Source organism: Salmo salar, chromosome ssa17, assembly GCF_905237065.1.
Source record: "Salmo salar chromosome ssa17, Ssal_v3.1, whole genome shotgun sequence".
NCBI classification, from domain to species: Eukaryota; Metazoa; Chordata; class Actinopteri; order Salmoniformes; family Salmonidae; genus Salmo; species Salmo salar.
In genome coordinates this window covers 51907408-51931005 of record NC_059458.1, presented here as the reverse complement: position 1 = coordinate 51931005, position 23598 = coordinate 51907408, and the positions used below count along the sequence as shown (strand labels likewise).

Sequence of the window (23598 nt, the reverse complement as noted above, 5' to 3'; positions counted from 1 at the left end):
CAAGTGCATTCCTGTGCCCTTTCAGTAAGTTGCAGGAAAATACGAATCACTGATGCATGTTGTTCATGTCTTATATGATTAACTTGGGCAAATGAATGAATTTTCTAATAAGTCCAATAAAAAAAATATTGTTGAATTCCATTTTAATGTCTGGATTCTATGAGTCCGTCTGCGTTCGCTGCTACGCAGATTTTATAGGTCCCTATGTATAGTGTTTGGGGTATTGGGTTGGGTTTAATAATGAATGTCACTAATCATTTAATCTAATCAATACAAATCAATATCATAGATATTTTCTAATAATTTCATTGAAAAACATGCGAATGCTATGTAATGGTTTATGCAATGGTATTAATTTATTAGGATTGTCAAAACATTTGAGTCACAAGCCCCTTTTTCCATCACATTTTTGGGCTTGTAGGAAAAGTGAGAATTGCACCATAGGGATAACCCTCTTAGACATCTGCTATTTGTTGGACTATTCGGGAACAGTTGTGTTAAAGCATTAGGTTGTTAAGAGAAGGACAAACTGAATTGCTTTCATGGAGGACTGGTGTGACTTTTTCATCATGAGCAAAAGCTATTGGTTTTCTACCCAAAGTTGCATAAAAAAAGTGTGATCCATTTAATAAACTCAAGAAAACTAAAAAAATGTGTAAAAGGGTGTGGTAGTAACAGCAGAAATAGCAGCATCTAGTCAGCAAAACCTAGTACCTTCACACTAATTTATGGGGGGAAATGCAAGCGACTTCAATAGCTAATTTCTCTGAAAAGGGGAAATCCCCATCACCAAATTCACTGAGAATACATTACATAGTGTTAATAAACAATACTCCAAGCCACACCGTCACACTACTTGTTAAACACAGAGAACTGGCCTTTGGGGTGGGCTTGGTGTGGGATTTGAGAGGTCTGTGGGTGGCTTTTAATCATTTATTTGTATTTCTCAGATAAATCATTACTAAAAAGAGGTTTGGTCCAAATCGGATGTTGGGCACAACATTTAATGAATATTACATGAATGGTTTAAATGTAAATAGCCAATTTTGGTACTATCAATTAGCTTAATTTGTCAGAGTTCAAATAATCTTTCAACAATATACTGTTTCAGGAATGCTTATCTTATTGGTTTCAGGTAGCCTAGTGGTTAGAGTGATGGGCCAGTAACCAAAAGGTTGGTGGATCAAATCCCAGAGCTGACAAGGTAAAAATCTGTCATTCTGTCTCTGAACAAGGCAGTTAACCCACTGTTCCTAGGCCATCATTGTCAATAAGAATTTGTTCTTAACTGACTTCCCTACTTAAATAAATAACTACAGAAACTATTTCAGAACCATCTGAAATGGTGGGTGTTGAAATCCTCTTGTGCTTTTTGAGGTGGAACAACATTACTCATTACTCCACGTGCTTAACCTACATCACTTAGCCGTCAGCCAAAACGGCCCCTGGCTCACGCCCGGGAGGCAGCCTGCTTCCAAACCAAACGCAATCAACACTAACCTGATTCACCCAGGGCAGGCCCGGGGCATTATTCAAATCACCTCCCAGCCACAGAGGGTGGCGACCTTAGATGGCCTATCAGCATGCCACTACAGTGCCAGGGCTACACAACCAAGGGCACAAACCGCTTAGCCAATCCCTCACCACTTCATCATAAGCAACCAGTCCTGCAGAGTTAGGAGGCAGAAGAGGATAAATATATTTTTAAACCCAAATCCACATCAACAGTTATCTCCTTGACTAAAGGCTTTTCCATTGCTTTTTCATGGACTGGGATTTCAGTGTGTGTATAAAATACAGCTGAGGCATAGAAATGGATGACGTCATTAACAGCTTAATATTCCTTGCTCTGTATCCTTCTGTCTTATCCATGACGTGTTTGCACAGCATGTTTGGAACGCGCTGGATTGGGCCTTACCATGCATGCAGCCTTGGCCTGGCAGCAGTGAATGAGGCAGTGGCTCAGCAGGACAAGAGGGTCAATCAGAAGCATGTCATTTTCATCACCTCTCAGCCACAAAGACATGACAGGTGTGAAACTCAGATTGCCTCTCACTGCAGATGGCCCATCAGTCTGCCACTATGGTGCCAGGGGTGAGTACCCAGCAGGTTTGGCTTATTGTATTATCATTTGCAACAAGGACTATGCATCAGCATTTCTATGTTTACTGCATAAACTGCTAAATTGAGCAAATATCCAGATCAGCTAATGAAACATTAACAGCTTTTCATTAGACTGAACAAACAGAGAACACTCCCAGCTATCTCAAGGCCAGATCATGTCTTCCGGTTGAGATCATCAAGAATCCCAGATCATCAGAGCCTAAAGCAAGATTCAGTAGTACTGTATATGTGTTACATAGTCAATTATTTCAATGGAACATTTTGGATTCTTAGACTGACTAAAGAATCAAGGGTGAACACTGGCAGAGAGGATATAGCACTTGCATAACGTTGAGTTAAACCAGCAATGACAGCATCTCCAGACATCTATAAAACTGGCATGGATAGGATTCCATCGATAAAAGATATATGCATGGTCATACAGCCTTCAGTAGCCTAATAGACATACTGTATGATGGCATGATGATAAACAAACTCGTTTCCTATCAACTTGAACGGCGGAAAAAAAACAGGAACAGTGGCATTTTCAACAAGTGCGTTCACTCGCTCTGCATAAAATAGCATCATTTTGGAATACACAACTGTTGTATAAAAAATGCCAAATTCCAAGTATGTTGATGCAGAGGGTTGGGATTCACTAAATACAAAAAAACTGACTATTAGGAACGCAGGTGCGTGTGACAATGGATTCCTAGCTGCATGCGGGAATTCCCTTTTCACCCCCAAACAAATCAATAAATCAGAAGATATTCATGAACAGATCATTGCCGCACATCATCACCGACCACCCCATGTAGCAAGCAAACAGCCCTGACTGCAACGCGCTAATTAGCCTGCGCAAATGAATATAATCAACGGCTGTAATACGCGAATGTGCTCGAAATAACCGTTTCGTTTGTATGTTGAATAATCAGCTGAAAGCGGTGGACCAAGAATGACATTGCGATAACAAAAAATAAATAATACATGCACACAGACAACACACTGAATTGCGGGCGGCATCAATATGTCAGTCAACATTTTCATTCATGTTTCTGTCATGTTTTACCTGGGTATCTGGTATCACAAAGTGTTTGGATGATGCTCCCCTTGCGCTCGTGTCACAATCCTCAGCAGCTCGCGCTTCAGCATCAGCATCCACCAGTCTCCTGTATCCCACAATGCTGCATGCTGGGAGCTGTAAAATGCATCCATTCCTGAGATCCCCTTCTTACCTCATTGGTCGATTCGTTTGTGGTATTTAATAGCGTCCCTCATATTTTGTTTGAGTTGTGGAATATAAATATTTAATATTTCAAGGATGTGGCAGCATTGAATTTTCAGTTCAGACAAATGCAATGCTGAGAGACAGACTCCAGACAGGTGTTTTATGGCTACTGATTTCCAAGGAAGCCCTCTTTCCTTGAAAGCACACACACACACACACCACATCAAATATTTATATTCATTTGGAATCATATATCTTGTGTAGACTTAATCATTATTTGGATTCTTGGGACACCAATGTATTTTGGCCTATCCAGAGTCAGACCACATTCTCTTTATGGCAAGTATTCATTCAATTACCTTTGCAAAATGATACCCTCCACAATTATAAGAATCTTGTTTACTGTCTCAATGCTCCCTGTCCCATACACTCTTAGAAAAAAAAGAGTTCCAAAATAGATCTGTTGCTGTTCCTGTAGGATAACCTTTTTTGGTTCCAGGTAGAACTCTTTTGGGTTCCATGTAGAACTCTCTGTGGAAAGGGTTATACATGGAACGCAAAAGGGTTCTACCTGGAAGCAAAAGAGGTTCTACAAAAGGATTATCCTATGGGGACAGCCGAAGAACCCTTTTTGGTTCTAGATAGCACCTTTTTTCTAAGCGTGTAGGGACAGAAACACTGTCACATAAGAGTACAATTTACCACTAGTCCCATGATGGGAACTTTGAATGACCATTCCAGGATTGAATGAGCCAAAGCTCTAACTCTCAAACTTAATGCCCTTGCTCAGTGCTGTGTAACAAATTTACATTAGACATTTTAGTCATTTAGCAGACGCTCTTATCCAGAGCGACTTACAGTAGTGAACGTATACATTTCATTCATTTTTCCATCCGTACTGGTCCCGTGTGGGAATCAAACCCACAACCCTGGTGTTGCAAACACCATGCCCTACCAACTGAGCCACACGGGACCAAATAATATAGGATGCGAATTCATGATTTTTACTATAAACATTTACATTTTTCATTTGTATTGGGAAACACCTCTTCTGGTAGGCTATATGAAACGAGGTTTCCTCATATTGGAAACTTTCCAGGGTGACTGGATTGGAAACCTTTAATTAATTCAAACAAAGCTGACTGAATTAATTAAAGCCTCAATCTTTCATTGTTTCTAGGTTAATTAGAATTTAGTGAGAAGTTCCGGTCTTGCTCATCCTTCCAGGGAAAAACACAGTACATTCACAGATGCTGACTCCCATTGATTCCCTTAGTAAAGATATCATTGTGACTATAAGCAGACTAATTTACTTCAGGCTTAATACACATATCAATTGCTTGTTGGGTTGATAACAGAGGGATTAGAATGTAACTAGTAAACATTCAGAGATTCAATGTCAATTGTGTTTGAAATTATTAGCATGTCAGTGGTTTCAAGATCACAGTATTAGTACACTTGCAAGATGCACCGTGTGACTTACTCCCTTTATCAAAGTCATGCAGTATTTTTTTTTTTAACGGCTTGAGCCTGGGGGTGTCATTTCATTGTGAGTGAGCTTTCAGAAGTTCAATGACAATAAAACACTAAATTGATTCAGAATATTTCAAATGCAACAACTATTTGATTTTATACCCAGACTGCAACATTGGAACATCTGCCAAGATTAGCTTTGGATTTCAAAGAGCTTTTGACACCCAGCCCACTGAAATGTAACACATCAATCAATAGTAGACCTCTGGCAGGGGAGACTCTTGAATGAGCATATTAGTTTAAATGATTCACTGCAGAGAGAAACAGACATTACTTGCTATATGCTTTTTGCTCTTCTTTTTGGATGTCATATTTAGGAGTCTCTCTACAGTATATTCAATAGTTGAATGTTTTAGCACCTTGTACATTCCAGTATTGAGTCAAAGTGCGTATGACGGCTAGCCCTGACACAGAAAATAATGTGTGTTGCACAGTGTCCAATGATTATAATCAACAACGCCATTCCACGTTTAATTCAGCAGACACCTACCGATATCATGAGAAATTACAGCGGATCCTCATAGGAAAGTGTCATCCATTCCATAGACCTTAATCACAAAGACACCTGCCTGACTTCCAAGCCCTCTCCAACTTTCCTCTGCAACAACTTGCCTTGTCTTGGAGCAGACTGGGTTACTGTGAAGCACTTTGTGGCAATTATTTTTTTCAAAAGTGCTAATTAAATCAACATTTTATTTGATTGAAGGATTCTCTCTCCCGCTCTCCCTCCCTTTCGCTGTCCCTCAAACCCTCTCTCTCTATCGTCTCTTCTATGGTCTGTCGGCTGCTCTAAAATGGTTCCTCACCAACGTCCTACTGAGAGTGTGTCAGAGAGATCAGAGCAGCATCATGGGCCAAGGAGAGAGAGGAAGGAAGAGTCATTTCATGAATATCTCATATCAACTCAGGAAAACCACACTCTACCACACTTACAGACTCATGCTGATATTGAGAAGTGCCCCGTGGCCAGCTCCATGTGAACCACAGCGTTCTCCTATCTGCCCGGCAGCTGTAGCCGTCTCAGGGCCCAGTGGCTGCCAATTTAAATGGTCCAGACAGGAAGTGGATGTTAGGGCTGGTTAAGGTCAATGGCTGTTTACTGTCGTATGATGGATGGGCTGATCTTAGCCTACAGGGCACAGCTGTGTTTTTCTACAGGACAGCTCTATTTAGCTGTTCTGCAAATGGATGATGAGGTTGGGCATGGTATAAGGTTTGCGGAGTGTCATCCATGCAAGCTGATGAAATTTGTTTTGCCTAGAACGAGGCATTGCACTGCAGTATGACTTTTGTGATGTATTAAATTCTATAATTTACAGGGTCTGATGGAGACCTCAGGTGGCTGGGTTAGATAAACATAAAACTGGTTTGTCACTGGGGACCTAAACAGAATTCAATGATGTCATGTAAGGTCACAGACGACCTCACAGCACAAGAATTCACATCACACAGTCAAACCACTGTACCATACATACTGTACACAGGGGAAGGGATCGTCTGGACCACTTACATACTGTACACAGGGGAAGGGACCGTCTGGACCCCTTTCTAAAGCAATTTATCTCACAGATATGCTTGGGTGGGGTCAATATATGGGGAAGAACAGTGACACCTGACTGATTTGCAGCACTAAATGGAAAGAGCTCATTTCAGAGGGAGGGCTGCAACATTGATTTCTTCCTGCCCAATCTCATTTGAGGAAGCGGTCCAGGCGGAACACTGCTGGTGCCATTTGTATCTCATTTGCTCAGAGCAAGTCTGAGTCACTGGGTGGAGATACACTGTGATGGTCACAGAGGAGGAAGCCCTCCGGAGAGGAAGGAGGGATCCATGGGAGGATGAGAGAGATGTTCACTGTGTTCAACCGGATCAGCCTGAGGAAAGAGCTGTTCATAATCACTGATCTCCAAATCACTTTGCATCAATATTGAGAGAGAGCGAGATAGAGAGACACAGAGGGTGTAAGAGAAGGCAGTAGAAAGAAAAGCAGAACACTAACTGTACAAATTGATTAGAAAGCAGGCTGTTTAAGAATATATTTGAAAATGTAGGAAAATGATAGTCTAGTTAAGCCTACAATGACAGTGAAGGAGTAAGGTTGTTTCAGTTGGCAGAGTGAAAAGCATTTTGTTACAGTTAAAAGTCATAGAAGTACATTAACCTGTAACTGAATTGGATTCTATAAGGCAAAACTAAGCTGAAATTGGGTCTGTGCTGCTACTCCCTAGTGGTGATGATAATGCAGCAAAAAGAGGGGACAGTTTTTTCAAATTGCCACTAGGGGAAAGCAAACACCAAATACTGTACATTTCAAAAGCATCTCATTTTAGGCAGAGATGAACTAGGCAAATTGCAACAACAAAATAAATAGGGAGTGGAAACTATTTAAATGCAGTTGTTACTTTATATTAGAAGTTCAATTACAGCAGTAGGTTGATGGGTACAAATAGTATCATACAATTGAATAGGCTCTCTTTTGCATTGGTCCAGACACATTTTAGTATCTTTACAGACAAGATTATACAAATATTTCCATAGAATCTGAAATCATGAAATCTATGTGCAGTCTTATGATTAAAACATGTATTACTTGTGATAATAGCTTATATGGCTTAGAAATCATTTCATACAGAAAGTTTTTTTAAAATGAAATACTTGGTTCTTAGTGGTAAAATACTGCTTTTGGTCGTTGGAGTCTCCTGAGTGGTTGTCATCTCTCTTTGGCACTAAAGAAGCATCGTCATAATCTCTGGTATGACATCCGGGTAGGCATTGCCAGGGATGCTGTTGGCATGGTTACCCTAAGAACAGGTGCTGTAGACCATGACTTTCTGGCTGATGTCATCGAGCAGCTGGCGTGCCGTTTTCTCCAGCCCAGCCAGCTGACCTGCCTTGGCCTCCAGAGTACGCTGGTTGGCTGCATACGACCTCTCCAACTCTGCAAACACACAGTGATGTCATTAGAGAGAGAGTGTGTGTGTGTGTGCACGCATGTGCCTGTGTGAGCGTGCATGTGCATGCATGCGTGAACGTGCGCTTGTGCGTGCATGCTTGTGTCGTGTGTGTTAGCACATTGGTTGTGTGTGTGTGTGTGTGTGTGTGTGTGTGTGTGTGTGTGTGTGTGTGTGTGTGTGTGTGTGTTACCTCTGAGTCTCTGTAGTTTTCCGCTGGTCTGGGTGAGCAGCTCCTTGGCCTCCTGCTGGAGTAGCTCCGCCCTCTTCTTGGCATCAGACACGCCCTCTGCCTTCGTCACCACCAAGCCCTCCACAAAACTGTACTGACCCTTCACCTCCGAGTCAAACTCCTACACACAACAAAACAAACACACAAAGCAGAACACACACTAAGAACGGGTAACAACATAATTGGCAGGTAAAATGCTGTGCTGGGTGTGCGCGCGTGCGTCTATCTATGTGTGTGTACCTGCAGGGCCTGCTCTGCGTCCTGCCTGGCGGTCTCAGACAGTCTCTCAGTGTTCTGTGTGCGGTGGCTGGTGTCCAGGCTGCTCTCTCTCAGCAGAGTCACGTCTCTCTCCAGCTGCAGCAGACGCTGTGTGGCGTTACTCAGACGCAGCTCTGACTCTGCCGTCTCAGACTCCACCTAGAAACACAACAACCCATATATGTATTCATGCACAGATGCAAACACACATACACGTATTGTTCTTCTATCCTCGTGGGGACCTAAAATGAATTTCCATTCAAAATTCTATTTTCCCTAAACCTAACCATAAGCCTAACCCTAATCTTACCCCTAACACTAACCTTAAACCTAACCCTAAACTTAACTCTTAAGCTTAAAATAGCCTTTGTCCTCATGGGTACATGGGAATGTTCTTTGTTTTACTATCCTTGTGAGGGACTTTTGGGAATTTTAGGTCCCAACAAGGATAGAAGAACCAACACACACACACACACACAACACACTTTTAGAGACCTTGCATGGAATGTGTATTTATACAGAACTCCTACATTTTAGACACAATTAAAGCCCTGGTCACAGGTGACTTACAGATGTGATGAGGATAAGTGTTCCCCTGGTGTTGTTGTGGGCCTTCTTGACGGCGTCGATGGCAGCATTCTGAGCACGCTCAGTTGTATCCAGAGCCTCCTTCACCAGGGCAGCTGTCTCCTTCACCTCAGACGCCTCCTGACTGAGAGACAGAGAGGAGATTTTATGTGAGTGTGTGTCTTATCGATGTGGTTCAGGTGTGTGTGCATTCATTAGTGTGTGTGTGTGTGAGAGAGTGTGTGTGAGCCTGTGTGTGTGTGGGTCTGTGTGTGTGTGTGTGTGCATGAATTCATGCATGCGTGCATCTTACCTGGCGGTGCGAGCCTGCTCCAACAGCCTCTCTGCAGTGTGTATGTCGTTGGCACTCTGACTGAGGATGTCCTCCACGCTGGTGAGGGTTCCCACCCTGTCTCTGATCTCCTTGGTCAGGGCCTCCAGCTGCCCGGGCGACGTGGGCATCTCCAGGGCCAACACCTCGTTCGACACCGCTTCGATAACCTCCACGTTGGCACGGTCGTCTGTCACCATGGAAACAGAGCTAATTAGACTCAGACAGCCATACACAGGTGCTCTATCACAATCAATTCAAATCACAATCAATCACTCACATGGGGAAAGAAGAGCTGGAGCCCTGATTGTCTATGAATCAGTGGTCATTTAGTTAGTCTGTACAGTACATTGAAAGATTGAGGCCTGGTCTTTGGAAAAATGTGTGTATACTCACTAGTGAGTAGGTCTCGTATCTCCTTGATGAAGCTGCGGAGCTGCTCGTTGGTGTGCTCCACTCTATCTCGGCTCTGGTTGGACTTCAGCAGCACCTCCCGAGCACTCAGCTTGGCCTCGTCCGCATGCACCTTCACCTCCCACACCTAGAGGGCGCAACAGGACAAGTTAACTCAAACACAGTAAGGTAAACACTCCTCAACGCTTGTGCCGGAGCAAGCAGATATTCTATGCTCTTTAGTTACTATGATAATAATGTAAGATAACCTGACTATATTCATGTAGGGCTGAATCATAACTAAACAGCTGTATTACACAAAGTTATATGCATGAATCTCAAGTTAGGATTCGGCTCAGAGTGTAAAAAACTACAGTCCCTACCAATCTAGAGAGCTTATCCACTTCCTGCATGGTGGACAGGATTTCCTGGTCGAAGTCCTTGGCTGTTTTCAGAGTGCTTTGTGTCTGTGTGACCAGACCGTCACACCCGTCTCCACCACAGCGATGGGTGCCGTCCCCCGACACACACCCCACCCCTCCACAGGGTGACGCAGCACACCCCTCCTCCCCACCAGCCGCTCCACATGTCTGCACAGAGAGAAAACACACCAATCGGGTTAGAGCACTAGAAAACCAGGGACCAATCAAAAAGCATTTTGGTAAAGAAGTGTGATGATAATTGACAACTTTTTTTAATTTAACCTTTATTTAGGTCAGACTTACCTGCTTGCTGAGCTCTGATAGGTCAAGAGTGTCGAGCTCCGTGGTAAGCCTCTCCAGTCTCTCTGTGTGTTTCTGTTGTCTCAGGTCAAACTCCGCCTGGTTCTGGCTCAGTCTGGCCTCCGCTTCACGCCGTAGTGTAGCCGACTGTTCCAAAGTGTTGTCGGGGTAACTGGTGGTCCGATTGACACGGATCTCCGCCCCCTTAGACTCAAAGTGGGCATCGGTGATGGTGTCCATCGCTCCTGCCATACACATATAAAACACACACACATAAATAGGGGTGTGTCAGAACTAGTAATGATGTCATGCATACTGTACCCCCTCTCTCACCCTCTGTCCCTTTCTTTCTCCTCTCTCACCCTCTATGTTAGAGTTCTTCACAGTCTTTATGTGGTCTCCAATGTCTTTGACTGTTCTCTCAAGCCCTTGGGCCTGCTCTCTCAGTGCGTCCAGACTGGCCTCGGTGTAGTTGGCATTTACAACAAGACGGGACAGGGAATCCTCTGAGACGTTCAGCCTCTCGTTCAGGTCTGCCACCATCTCACTGTTGCAGACGCACGCACGCACACACAGAATAATATTTTCAATAGAGTTGATATGGACTGATCATAACATCAAGTATACAAACAGAACCCTTGGTGCTGTGTGTTTCAATGTGTAAATGTGTGTATGCAAGCGCACGTGTTTGTGTGTACATACGTGACCTGCTGCATCATCTGTTGTACATCTTCCGTTTTCTGTATAGCAGGGTTGTTCTCTACTATCTCACTGATAGCTTTAGCACTGATCTCCAGACTGCTAACGGTGTCTGTGTACGGCGCCGTCACCCCATTGGTCTGGAGCTCTGTCACATGATCCTTCAAACGCTGAGTCTGGTTGGTCAGTTCCCCTACCACGCGGTCCCACTCGCCGAAGCACTGGTGGCATCGTTGGCAGGCGGGGAACTCCCCATGGTACCCTCTGGCACACTGGTTACACCTGGGCCCAGACACACCCTCCACACACACACACTGGCCGGACGAACGGTGGCACTGCTCGCTGGCGATGCCACGCAGGTCACAGTCACACGCTGGAGGGAGAGGGAGAGAGAGAGGAACAGAGAGAAAAGGGTTAAACACACACATACCTATTCTTGACTTGAGGTGAAAACAGTGGTGATGATGGAAAGGAAATGAGGGTACAAGGAAATTAACTAAGTAATATGAGAACAGGTCTGTGCCCTTTAAAGGAGAGAAATAAAGTGATGGAGTAAGTCACAGTGAAAAAATGTGAGGAATGGAGAACAGGAAAGGGTGCATATAAGCGGTTAGCACCCATTACTGTTGCCTGAGCTTTTGAAGAGGGTGATTGATGCACCAAAAAAAAGAAGGAATCAACATACAATTATAAAGCAACCAGATGCAATAAGATTGACTTTGCTCAACATTTGGTGTACAAACTACTAAGAACACCTGCTCTTGCCATGATATAGACTGACTATGATCCCTTATTGATGTCACTTGTTCAATCCACTTCAATCAGTGTAGATGAAGGGGAGGAGACAGGTTAAATAAGGATTTTGTAGCCATGGATTGTGTATGTGTGCCATTCAGAGGGTTAATGGGCAAGACAAAATATTTATGTGCCTTTGAACAGTATGTGCCAGGCGCACTGGTTTGTACCAAGAACTGCAACCGTGCTGGGCTTTTCACACTCAACAGTTTCCCGTGTGTATCAAGAACGGTCCACCAACCAAAGAACATCAAGCCAACTTGACACAACTGTGGGAAGCATTGGGGTCAATATGGGCCAGCATCTCTGTGAAACACTTTCAACACCTTGTAGAGTCCTTGGTAACATGATAATCACAGCCACATGCGTGGTCGGGTTGTGCCCGTTCACACACACACAGACGCCGTTGTCAAGCCTGTCACTTTACCTCTGACCTCATAAATCAGACCATGACATGATCCTCTTAACCCAGACATGGTGTCAATCAAACATTTCTCTGTTAATCTCTCTCTTTCAAACACACACACAGTCATACACATTCACACACATGCAGTACGCTGAGAGGGCGAGGACAGTGACAGGAGGTCAGACTAACTTTACAGGAAATTTGGGAATACTGCAGGAATAAGATCACAACTAAGACAGGATTCCTCCTGATTTCTGGAACATCTGGCTCTGATTCTCCAAGGAGTTATTCCCAGAAATTCTCTCTCTCTCTCTCTCTCTCTCTCTCTCTCTCTCTCTCTCTCTCTCTCTCTCTCTCTCTCTCTCTCTCTCTCTCTCTCTCTCTCTCTCTCTCTCTCTCTCTCTCTCTCTCTCTCTCTCTCTCTCTCTCTCTCTCTCTCTCTCTCTCTCTCTCTCTCTCTCTCTCTCTCTCTCTCTCTCTCTCTCTCTGTCTCTCGTCTGTCTGTCTGTCTGTCTGTCTGTCTGTCTGTCTGTCTGTCTGTCTGTCTGTCTGTCTGTCTGTCTGTCTGTCTGTCTGTCTGTGTGTGTGTGTGTCACCTTCTATGAGATATACATTTCTCCAGATGCAGTGATTGATGGAAACTGGCCTGTTTGTCAGTCAGTTGTTCAGCAGACAATAAACCATGTAGAGATGAAGACAGGGAGAAGAAATGTAGAGCCAACTAACACAGGACTGGTGACACACATGCACACACTGACTGACACAAGGACAGACATACGCACGAATGAGCGCCCACCACACACACACACACACACACACACACACACACACACACACACACACACACACACACACACACACACACACACACACATTGTCTTAGAAATTCAGTACTGAGAGAGATTTGGTAATTTCCTCAATCATCTTTATTTAATATCGATTAATTATTGCAATAATGAGGCTGGTCGACCCCCCCACCCTTGAGTGTTGGACCGAGTAACCTAACCTAAGTTTACATACACCTTAACCAAATATATTTAAACTCAGTTGTTCACAATTCCTGACATTTAATCCTAGTAAAAATTCCCTGTCTTAGGTCAGTTAGGATCACCACTTTATTTTAAGAATGTGAAATGTCAGAATAATAGTAGAGAAAATGATTCATTTCAGCTTTTATTTCTTTCATCACATTCCCAGTGGGTCAGAAGTTTACATACACTCAATTAGTATTTGGTAGCATTGCTTAACTTGGGTCAAACGTTTCGGGTAGCCTTCCACAAGCTTCCCACAATAAGTTGGGTGAATTTTGGCCCATTCCTCTTGACAGTGCTGGTGTAACTGAGTCAGGTTTGTAGGCCTCCTTGCTCACACACGCTTTTTCAGTTATGCCCACAAATGTTCTATAGGATTGAGGTCAGGGCTTTGTGATGGCCACTCCAATACCTTGACTTTGTTGTCCTTAAGCCATTTTTCCACAACTTTGGAAGTATGCTTGGGGTCATTGTCCATTTGGAAGACCCATTTGTGACCAAGCTTCAACTCCTGACTGATGTCTTGAGATGTTGCTTCAATATATCCACATAATTTTCCATCCTCATGATGTCATCTATTTTGTGAAGTGCACCAGTCCCTCCTGCAGCAAAGCACTCCCACAACATGATACCTCCACCCCCGTGATTCATGGTTGGGATGGTGTTTTTCAGCTTGCAAGCCTCCCCCTTTTCCTCAAAACATGACGATGGTCATTATGGCCAAACAGTTCTGTTTTTGTTTCATCAGACCATAGAACATTTCTCCAAAAAGTACGATCTTTGTCCCCATGTGCAGTTGCAAACCGTAGTCTGGCTTTTTTATGGCGCTTTTGGAGCAGTGGCTTTTTCCTTGCTGAGCGGTCTTTCAGGTTATGTCGATATAGGACTCGTTTTACTGTGGATATAGATACTTTTGTACCTGCTTCCTGGGATTGATTTGCACTTTTCGCACCAAAGTACATTCATCTCTAGGAGACAGAACGTGTCACCTTCCTGAACGGTATGACGGCTGCGTGGTCCCATGGTGTTTATACTTGCGTACTATTGTTTGTACAGATGAACATGGTACCTTCAGGCGTTTGGAAATTGCTCCCAAGGATGAACCAGACTTGTGGAGGTATACAATTTTTTTTTTTAGGTCTTGGCTGATTTCTTTTGATTTTCCCATGATGTCAAGCAAAGAAGCACTGAGTTTGAAGAGAGGCTTTGAAATACATCCACAGGTACACCCCCAATTGACTCAAATTATGTCAATTAGCCTATCAGAAGCTTCTAAAGCCATGACATCATTTTCTGGAATTTTCAAACCTGTTTAAAGGCACAGTCAACTTAGTGTATGTAAACTTCTGACCCACTGGAATTGTGATACAGTGAATTGTAAGTTAAATAATCTGTCTGTAAACAATTGTTGGAAAAATGACTTGTGTCATGCACAAAGTAGATGTCTTAATCGACTTGCCAAAACTATAGTTTGTTAAACAAGAAATTTGTGGTGGTTGAAAAACGAGTTTTAATGACTCCAACCTAAGTGTATGTAAACTTCTGACTTCAACTGTATGGCTGACACTAACAATGCTCAGTCATGGTTGGTTCAACCCCCCCTCATGCAGATTGGGGCATCATAAGCCACTCCGGGTTCATCCTGTCGTTATCTGCACGTGGGTTGTTGTCTTAACCCCACCCTGACTTAGTTTCCCAGATGCAAGGATGATTTTGAGACAATGAGGGATTGTTCTACTCCTAAACTATCTCTAGTAAAACACATTCTTGTCTATGTAATGCAGTCTTTAACCCATTTGTCAGCTCAAGCCATCTCCAGTGACCATACACCCAGATTAGCTGCAGGGAACTAGAGTGGAGACCATAAAAACACAGACACTAACAGGACAGAAATATCCTCCTATCTATTAAGCATGAATTGCTAACTATTAATATCAAACAAATCAGGTAAATATGTAATTTTTCTATCACAACATGCGTGCACACAATGTTAAAACAACACGGATGCATGAAAGCCAATTCAGTATCTCCAGAGACATCCACTCTGCTGGAGTCTGATAACACACACACACACTGTACACACACACTGTGAGAAAACTGTAATGCTACAAAAAAGATATAAAACCCGGCTTCCAGCACAGTCACCCAGGGGAACCACCGGTCATGAGAACGAGACCATGAGCGACTGTTTACTCAAACTCTAAGAGACAGATTCAAAACAGACAGAACCCCTCCCTAAGAGTGTTTCTCCAGACCCCAGTAAATTCGGGAAGGAGACCCACTTGAAGAGGAAGCAATGACGCACTAAGATACCCTGTTGCACATGTTTCAGCTTCATGGTGCACACAAGTTTAAGGCAGTCATGGGAACGAATCCACACACATACTTTGTACTTTCTACTGCTACTCATAATCCCAGCCAGAGATATTTACCTTGACATTTGACCTCAGGATCTCCCCAGAACTTATCTCGGCATTCGTTGCATTTTCTTCCACCGAAACCTGGCCTGCATGAGCACTGCCCCGACAGCTAGAAAACACACAACACAACAGAACACGTCAGCATTATGAACATGCAATGTACACAGAGTACAAAACATTAAGAACACCTAATATTGAGTTGCCCCCCCCAGCTTCAATTCATCAGGACATGGACTCTACAAGGTGTTGAAAGCGTTCCACAGAGATGCTGGCCCATACAGACTCCAACGCTTCCCACAGTTGTGTCAAGTTGGCTGGATGTCCTTTGGTTGGTGGACCATTCTTGATACACACAGGAAACTGTTGAGTGTGAAAAACCCAGCAGCGTTTCAGTTCTTTGAACAAACCGGTGCGCCGGGCACATACTACCACACCCTGTTCAAAGGCACTTAAATCTTTTGTCTTGCCCATTCACCCTCTGAATGGCACACATACACAATCCATGTTTCAATTGTCTCAAGGCTACAAAATCCTTATTTAACCTGTCTCCTCCCTTTAATCTACACTGATTGAAGTGACTTTAACAAGTGACATCAATAAGGGATCCTAGCTTTCACCTGGATTCACCTGGGCTGCCTATGTCATGGAAAGAGCACAATGTTTTGTAAACTCAGTGTACCATCTCTAGGTTAGAGGAGGGTCTCCTTGCTACACACTGTACAATGGACAGTGGCCTGTATTGTATAGAGTCTCAGAGTAGGAGTGCTGATCTAGGATCAGATCCTTCTGTCCATATAATCTTTTTCAGTATAATCTAAAAGGGAAATCTGATCCTATATCAGCACTCCTATTCTGAAACTATTTGTGAATATGGTCCAGGGTGTTTGTAGCACAAAAAAAACATGTCTGTATTACAAAATAATAATGAATTACTATTGGGTCTAGCTCTCTCCTGTTCTTAGCCCATAAATGGCTGATGGAGTTTCTCTCTGTCCCTGAGTGGAATGTTTGTTTAGTAACCCTAAAGTGTATTCTAAGCCTTCCTTCCTCTATGGAACTCAGCCAGTAAACACACTAGTCCTGCTGACAGTAAGTGTTTCCCAATCAGGAAAATGGTGTGCTTTCTAATCAGAAAAAAACTGAGCCCAAGCCCTAGTTACATGAGCTATCAAACCGCTGCAACTTATACAGAACGCGGCAGCCTGCCTGTTTGAAAACCATCCCAAGTTCTCCCATATCACCCTGCTCCGCCATAAACTCCACTGGCTTCCAGTTGAAGCTCGCATCCACTACAAGACCATGGTACGAAGCAGCAAGAGGAACTGCCCCTCCCTACCTTCAGGCTATGCTCGAACCCTACACCCAAACCCGAGTACTCTGTTCTGCCACATCTAGTCTCTTGGCCCTCCCACTACTAAGGGGGGGCAGCTCCCACTCAGCCCAGTCAAAGCTCTTCTCTGTCCTGGTACCCCAATGGTGGAACCAGCTTCCTCCTGAAACTTGGACAGCAGGGCCTGGCCATCTTCTGAAAACATCTGAAACCCTACATCTTCAAATAGTATCTTAAATAATCCCACAGCACCCCCCACCAGCAAATTGGCTCCAAGGTATTTATATTTATTTTTATGCATAATAAGGAGATATTTGTGAACGTATACAAATGTAAACAAGGTTTGAAATGATTATGTTTTAGTAAAATATATCTGTTTGGGCTTCTTGCAGTCAATTTGCAGTCTACAAATGATTAGTAATTATGTTCTGGCTCCCTGACCATCCGCTCAAGAAAAAATCATCCCTCGGTTAAATGTAGTTGATGATCCCTGAGCTAAAGCATCGAAACTTGAACAACCTTTTCAGTAATGGGTGCAATATATCCAAGTAACAGATTGGATAAGGTTAGAAAAATGTATGCTATTTATATTTGTGTAGCATAATATTAATTAATCAATTCACATGCAAAAACATACAGTGCATTCGGAAAGTAATCAGACCCCTTGACTTTTTCCACAATTTGTTACGTTACGGCCTAAGTTTAAAATGTATAAAATAAAATAAAATCCTCATCAATCTACACACAATACCCCATAATGACAAAGTGAAAACAGGGTTTTTTAGAAATGTTGGCAAATTCAAATGTTATTTATATGGTGGATACAACCTTCCCAACTCTGCAGATTTTGGTGTTAAGAGATAGATGGGAGGGGTTGAATGGAGCTGAAGGTTGGGACTAATAACAACTAATAACAACAAGATAACTCATGTAAAACATACTGTGCCCGTAAAACGTACATAGGTTAAGAACTTTTGTGAAAGAGTACAGTTTGAAAGATATGGCAAATAGAAATCAAACCGGATAGACATCAGAAAGAGATGGGAGAGGTTGAGGGTAGAGGAAGGACAGGAGTAAAAACAAACAAAATATAACTATTGTAAAATAGATTGTGTCCATAAAATATAGTATGTATAAGCTGGAAATACAGGCCTAAGTGTTGTTGTTCACTAGTTTGCTCCAATTGGGGGAGGGGTGGAGGGTAAAGATATATATATATATATATATATATATATATATATATATATATATATATACACACACACACACATACATACATACATACATACATACATACATACATACATATATATATATATACACACACACACACATACATATACACACACACACACACACACACACACACACACACACACACACACACACACACACACACACACACACAACCGGTATATACACTACCATTCAAAAGTCTGGGGTCACTTAGAAATGTCCTTGTTTTTGAAAGAAAAGCACATTTTTGTCCATTAAAATAACATAAAATTGATCAGAAATACAGTGTAGACATTGTTAATGTTGTAAATGACTATTGTAGCTAGAAACGGCAGATTTTTTATGGAATATCTACATAGGCGTACAGAGACCTATTATCAGCAACCATCACTCCTGTGTTCCAATGGCACGTTGTGTTAGCTAATCCAAGTTTATCATTTTAAAAGGCTAATTGATCATTAGAAAACCCTTTTGCAATTATGTTAGCACAGCTGAAAACTGTTGTACTGATTAAAGAAGCAATAAAACTGGCCTTCTTTAGAGTAGTTGAGTATCTGGAGCATCAGCATTTGTGGGTTCGATTACAGGCTCAAAATGGCCAGAAACAATGACCTTTCTTCTGAAACTCGTCAGTCTATTCTTGTTCTGAGAAATGAAGGCTATTCCATGCGAGAAATTTCCAAGAAACATAAGATCTCGTACAACGCTGTGTACTACTCCCTTCACAGAGCAGCGCAAACTGTCTCCAACCAGAATAGAGAGGAGTGGGAGGCCCCAGTGCACAACTGAGCAAGAGGACAAGTACATTAGAGTGTCTAGTTTGAGAAACAGACGCCTCACAAGTCCTCAACTGGCAGCTTCATTAAATAGTACTCGCAAAACACCAGTCTCAACGTCAACCGCGAAGAGGCGACTCCGGGATGCTGGCCTTCTAGGCAGAGTTCCTCTATCCAGTGTCTGTGTTCTTTTTCCCATCTTAATCTTTTCTTTTTATTGGAAAGTCTGAGATATGGCTTTTTCTTTGCAACTCTGCCTAGAAGGCCAGCATCCCGGAGTAAAAACAAACAAAATAGAACTATTGTAAAATAGACTGTGTCCATAAAATGTATATAGTATGCATGAGCTGTAAATAATGGCCTAAGCGTTGTTGTTCACTAGTTTGAGGGGTGGTAGGTTTGGAGGGTAAAGGAAATATATTTTTAAGATATACAGTTGAAGTCGGAAGTTTACATACACTTTAGCCAAATACATTTAAACTCAGTTGTTCACAATTCCTGACATTTAATCCTAGTAAAAATTCCCTGTCTTAGGTCAGTTAGGATCCCCACTCTATTTTAAGAATGTGAAATGTCAGAATAATAGTAGAGAAAATTATTTATTTCAGCTTTTATTTCTGTCATCACATTCCCAGTGGGTCAGAAGTTTACATACACTCAATTAGTATTTGGTAGCATTGCCTTTAAATTGTTTAACTTGGGTCAAACGTTTCAGGTAGCCTTCCACAAGCTTCCCACAATAAGTTGGGTGAATTTTGGCCCATTCCTCCTGACAGAGCTGGTGTAACTGTGTCAGGTTTGTAGGCCTCCTTGCTCGTACACGCTTTTTCAGTTATGCCCACAGATTTTCTATAGGATTGAGGTCAGGGCTTTGTGATGGCCACTCCAATACCTTGACTGTTGTCCTTAAGCCATTTTGCCACAACTTGGAAGTATGCTTGGGGTCATTGTCCATTTGGAAGACCCATTTGCGACCAAACTTCCTGACTGATGTCTTGAGATGTTGCTTCAATATATCCACATAATTTTCCATCCTCATGATGCCATCTGTTTTGTGAAGTGCACCAGTCCCTCCTGCAACAAAGCACTCCCACAACATGATGCTGCCACCCCGTGATTCACGGTTGGGATGGTGTTCTTCGGCTTGCAAGCTTCCGCCTTTTACCTCCAAACATAACAATGGTCATTATGGCCAAACAGTTCTATTTTTGTTTCATCAGACCAGAGGACATTTCTCCAAAAAGTACGATCTTTGTCCCCATGTGCAGTTGCAAACCGTAGTCTGGCTTTTTTTAATGTCGCTTTTGGAGCAGTGGCTTCTTCCTTACTGAGCAGCCTTTCAGGTTATGTCGATATAGGACTCGTTTTACAGTGGATATGGATACTTTTGTACCTGTTTCCTCCAGCATCTTCACAAGATCCTTTGCTGTTTTTTTGCACCAAAGTACGATCATCTCTGGGAGACAGAATGCGTTTTCTTCCTGAGCGGTATGACGGCTGCGTGGTCCCATGGTGTTTATACTTGTACTATTGTTTGTACAGATGAACATCGTACCTTTAGGCGTTTGGAAATTTCTCCCAAGGATGAACCAGACTTTTTCTGAGGTCTTGGCTGATTTCTTTTGATTTTCCCATGATGTCAAACAAAGAGGCACAGAGTTTGAAGGTAGGCCTTGAAATACATCCACATGTACACCTCCAATTGACTCAAACGATGTCAATTAGCCTATCAGAAGCTTCTAGAGCCATTACATCATTTTCTGGAATTTTCCAAGCTGTTTAAAGGCACAGTCAACTTAGTGTATGTAAATGTTTGACCCACTGGAATTGTGATACAGTGAACTATAAGTGAAATAATCTGTCTGTAAACAATTGCCAAAACTATAGTTTGTTAACAAGAAATTTGTGGAGTGGGTGAAAAACGAGTTTTAATGACTCCAACCTAAGTGTATGTAAACTTCCGACTTCAACTGAATATATACACTACCGTTCAAAAGTTTGGGGTCACTTAGAAATGTCCTTGCTCTTCGACCTTTGCCTCTCCTGAGTCCGTAAGGGAGTTGCAGCAATGAGACAAGACTGTAACTATCAATTGGATACCACGAAATTGGGGGGAAAAAAGGGGGAAAAGTACATCAACAACAAAAAAAGTCAAGGCACACTTAACCAGCATTCTGCAGCGAAACGCCATCCCATCTGGTTTGGGCTTTGTGGGACTATCATTTGTTTTTCAACAGGACAATGGCCCAACACACCTCCAGGATATCTAAGGGCTATTTTACCAAGAAGGACAGTGATGGAGTGCTGCATTAGATGACCTGGCCTCCACAATCCCCCAACCTCAACCAAATTGAGATGGTTTGGGATGAGTCGGACCGCAGAGTGAAGGACAAGCAGCCAACAAGTGCTCAGCCTATGTAAAAACTCCTTCAAGACTGTTGGAAAATCAATCCAGGTGAAGCTGGTTAAGAGAATGCCAAGAGTGTGCAAAGCTGTCATCAAGGCAAAGGGTGGCTATTTGAAGTATCTAAAATATAAAATATATTTTGATTAATTAAACACTTTTTTTTTGGTTGTAACATGATTCCATATGTGTTATTTAGTAGTTTTGATGTCTTCACTATTATTCTACAATGTAGAAAATAGTAAAAATAAAGAAATACCCTTGAATGAGTAGGTGTTTTTGACCTGTAGTGAAAATATATGGGGGATTGGAAGTGATGCAGACAATTACATTGAAGCTACAATCTATCTGCATATCAAAGCTGATCTACCAACATTTTTTTTTTTACAAAAATAAAAATAAATATAAGGTCCCACAGCTGACAGTGCATGTCAGAGCAAAAACCAAACCACGACGTCAAAGTAATTCTCCGTAGAGCTCCTAGACAGGATTGTGTTGAAGCACAGATCTGGGGAAGGGTACCAAAAAAATTATACAGTGTTGAACATCCCCAAGAACACAGCGGCCTCCATAAGTCTTAAATTTAATATGTTTCGAACCGCCAAGATTCTTCCTAGATCTGGCTGCCCGGCCAAAATGAGCAATCGGGGGAGAAGGGCCTTGGTCAGGGAGGTGACCAAGAACCCGATGGTCACTCTGACGGAGCTCCAGAGTTCCTCTGTGGAGATGGGAGTCCTTCCAAAAGGACAACCACCTCTGCAGCACTCCACCAATCAGGGCTTTATGGTAGAGTGGCCAGACGGAAGACACTCCTCAGTAAAAGGCACATGACAGCCTGCTTGGAGTTTGCCAAAAGGCACCTAAAGGACACTCAGACCATGAGAAACAAGATTCTCTGGTCTGATGAAACCAAGATTGAACTCTTTGGGCTGAATGACAAGCGTCGCGTCTGGAGGAAACCTGACACCATCCCTACATTGAAGCATGGTGGTGGCAGCATCATGCGGTGGGGATGTTTTTCAGCGGCAATGACTGGGAGACTAGTCAGGATCGAGGAAAAGATGAATGGAGCAAAGAACAGAGAGATCCTTAATTAGAGCCTGCTACAGAGCGCTCAGGACCTCAGACTTGGGAAAAGGTTCACCTTCCAACAAATTAATAACCCTAAACACACAGCCAAGACAACGCAGGAGTGGCTTTGGGACAAGTCTCAATGTCCTTGAGTGGCCGAGCCAGAGCCCGGACTTGAACCCGATCAAACATCTCTGGAGAGATCTGAAAATAGCTGTGCAGCAGTGCTCCCCATCCAACCTGACAGAGGTTGAGAGGATCTGCAGAGAAGAATGGGAGAAACTCCCCAAATACAGGTGTGCCAAGCTTGTAGCGTTGAACCCCAAGAAGACTTGAGGCTGTAATCGCTGCCAAAGGTGCTTCAACAAAGTACTATTTAAATGTGATATTTCCAGCTTTTTTTTTTTTATAAATGTGCAAAAAGGTCTAAAAACCTGTTTTTGTTTTGTCATTATGGGGTATGGTGTGCAGATTGATGAGGGGGGAAAAAATGTCATCCATTTTAGAATAAGGCCGTAACGTAACAAAATGTTGAAAAAGTCAAGGGGCCTGAATAGTTTCCGAATGTACTGTAGATATTGAAACAACCAAATTCAAAAAAATCTTACCTGCAATAGAGCATGCTGGGCAATATGATAATGACAGGCGTAGTTTTAGTTCAACTCTGGTTATTAACACCAACGCTGGGGTTCTTTTACACCACTGAGTGTTAATTGAACACTTAGAGTTAATTTAACACCTGAATCAACACTAGAAATGTTACACTGAAAATCAACACTAGGTAACACTGGCCAATTTGCTTGGTATAGATGGGTTGGGTGACTACACGGGGTGTGGGTGTTGTTTTGGAAGGATGGGGTAAAGGTGTGGTCAGTTGTGGCCCTCACCTCGTTGCACGACGTCCCAAATGAGTGGGTTTGGTCACAGTCACAGGTCTGGCAGCCCTGTCCACTTCCTATGTTGAACGTATCAGGGGCACAACGGTCACAGTTCTGGCCAATCACGTTAGGCCGGCAGGGACACTGGCCAGTCTGCAGGTCACAGTGACACTCCCCCGGGGACGGACACGCCTCCGACGTCGTGCCCACTGAATAACACATACACCCTATAGA

At 42.9% G+C, this 23598-nt stretch overlaps 1 protein-coding gene across 2 annotated transcripts in view; it reads right to left on the bottom strand.

Moving 5' to 3' along the window:
- Positions 1 to 7248: 7248 nt before the first annotated feature.
- Positions 7249 to 23598, bottom strand: part of LOC100286412 (laminin subunit beta-1) — a 38829-nt gene continuing 22479 nt past the window's right edge. For both annotated transcript variants that reach the window (XM_014152866.2, XM_045699691.1), the window contains 12 exons: positions 23374 to 23591; positions 15682 to 15778; positions 11021 to 11390; positions 10681 to 10865; positions 10322 to 10563; positions 9980 to 10186; positions 9600 to 9744; positions 9186 to 9393; positions 8876 to 9017; positions 8288 to 8464; positions 8009 to 8168; positions 7249 to 7802 (listed from right to left, as the gene is read on the bottom strand). In XM_014152866.2, coding sequence (XP_014008341.2) covers positions 7666 to 7802; positions 8009 to 8168; positions 8288 to 8464; positions 8876 to 9017; positions 9186 to 9393; positions 9600 to 9744; positions 9980 to 10186; positions 10322 to 10563; positions 10681 to 10865; positions 11021 to 11390; positions 15682 to 15778; positions 23374 to 23591 — 2288 coding nt within the window. In that variant the 3' untranslated portion in view covers positions 7249 to 7665. The remainder of the gene's footprint in view (positions 7803 to 8008; positions 8169 to 8287; positions 8465 to 8875; positions 9018 to 9185; positions 9394 to 9599; positions 9745 to 9979; positions 10187 to 10321; positions 10564 to 10680; positions 10866 to 11020; positions 11391 to 15681; positions 15779 to 23373; positions 23592 to 23598) is intronic.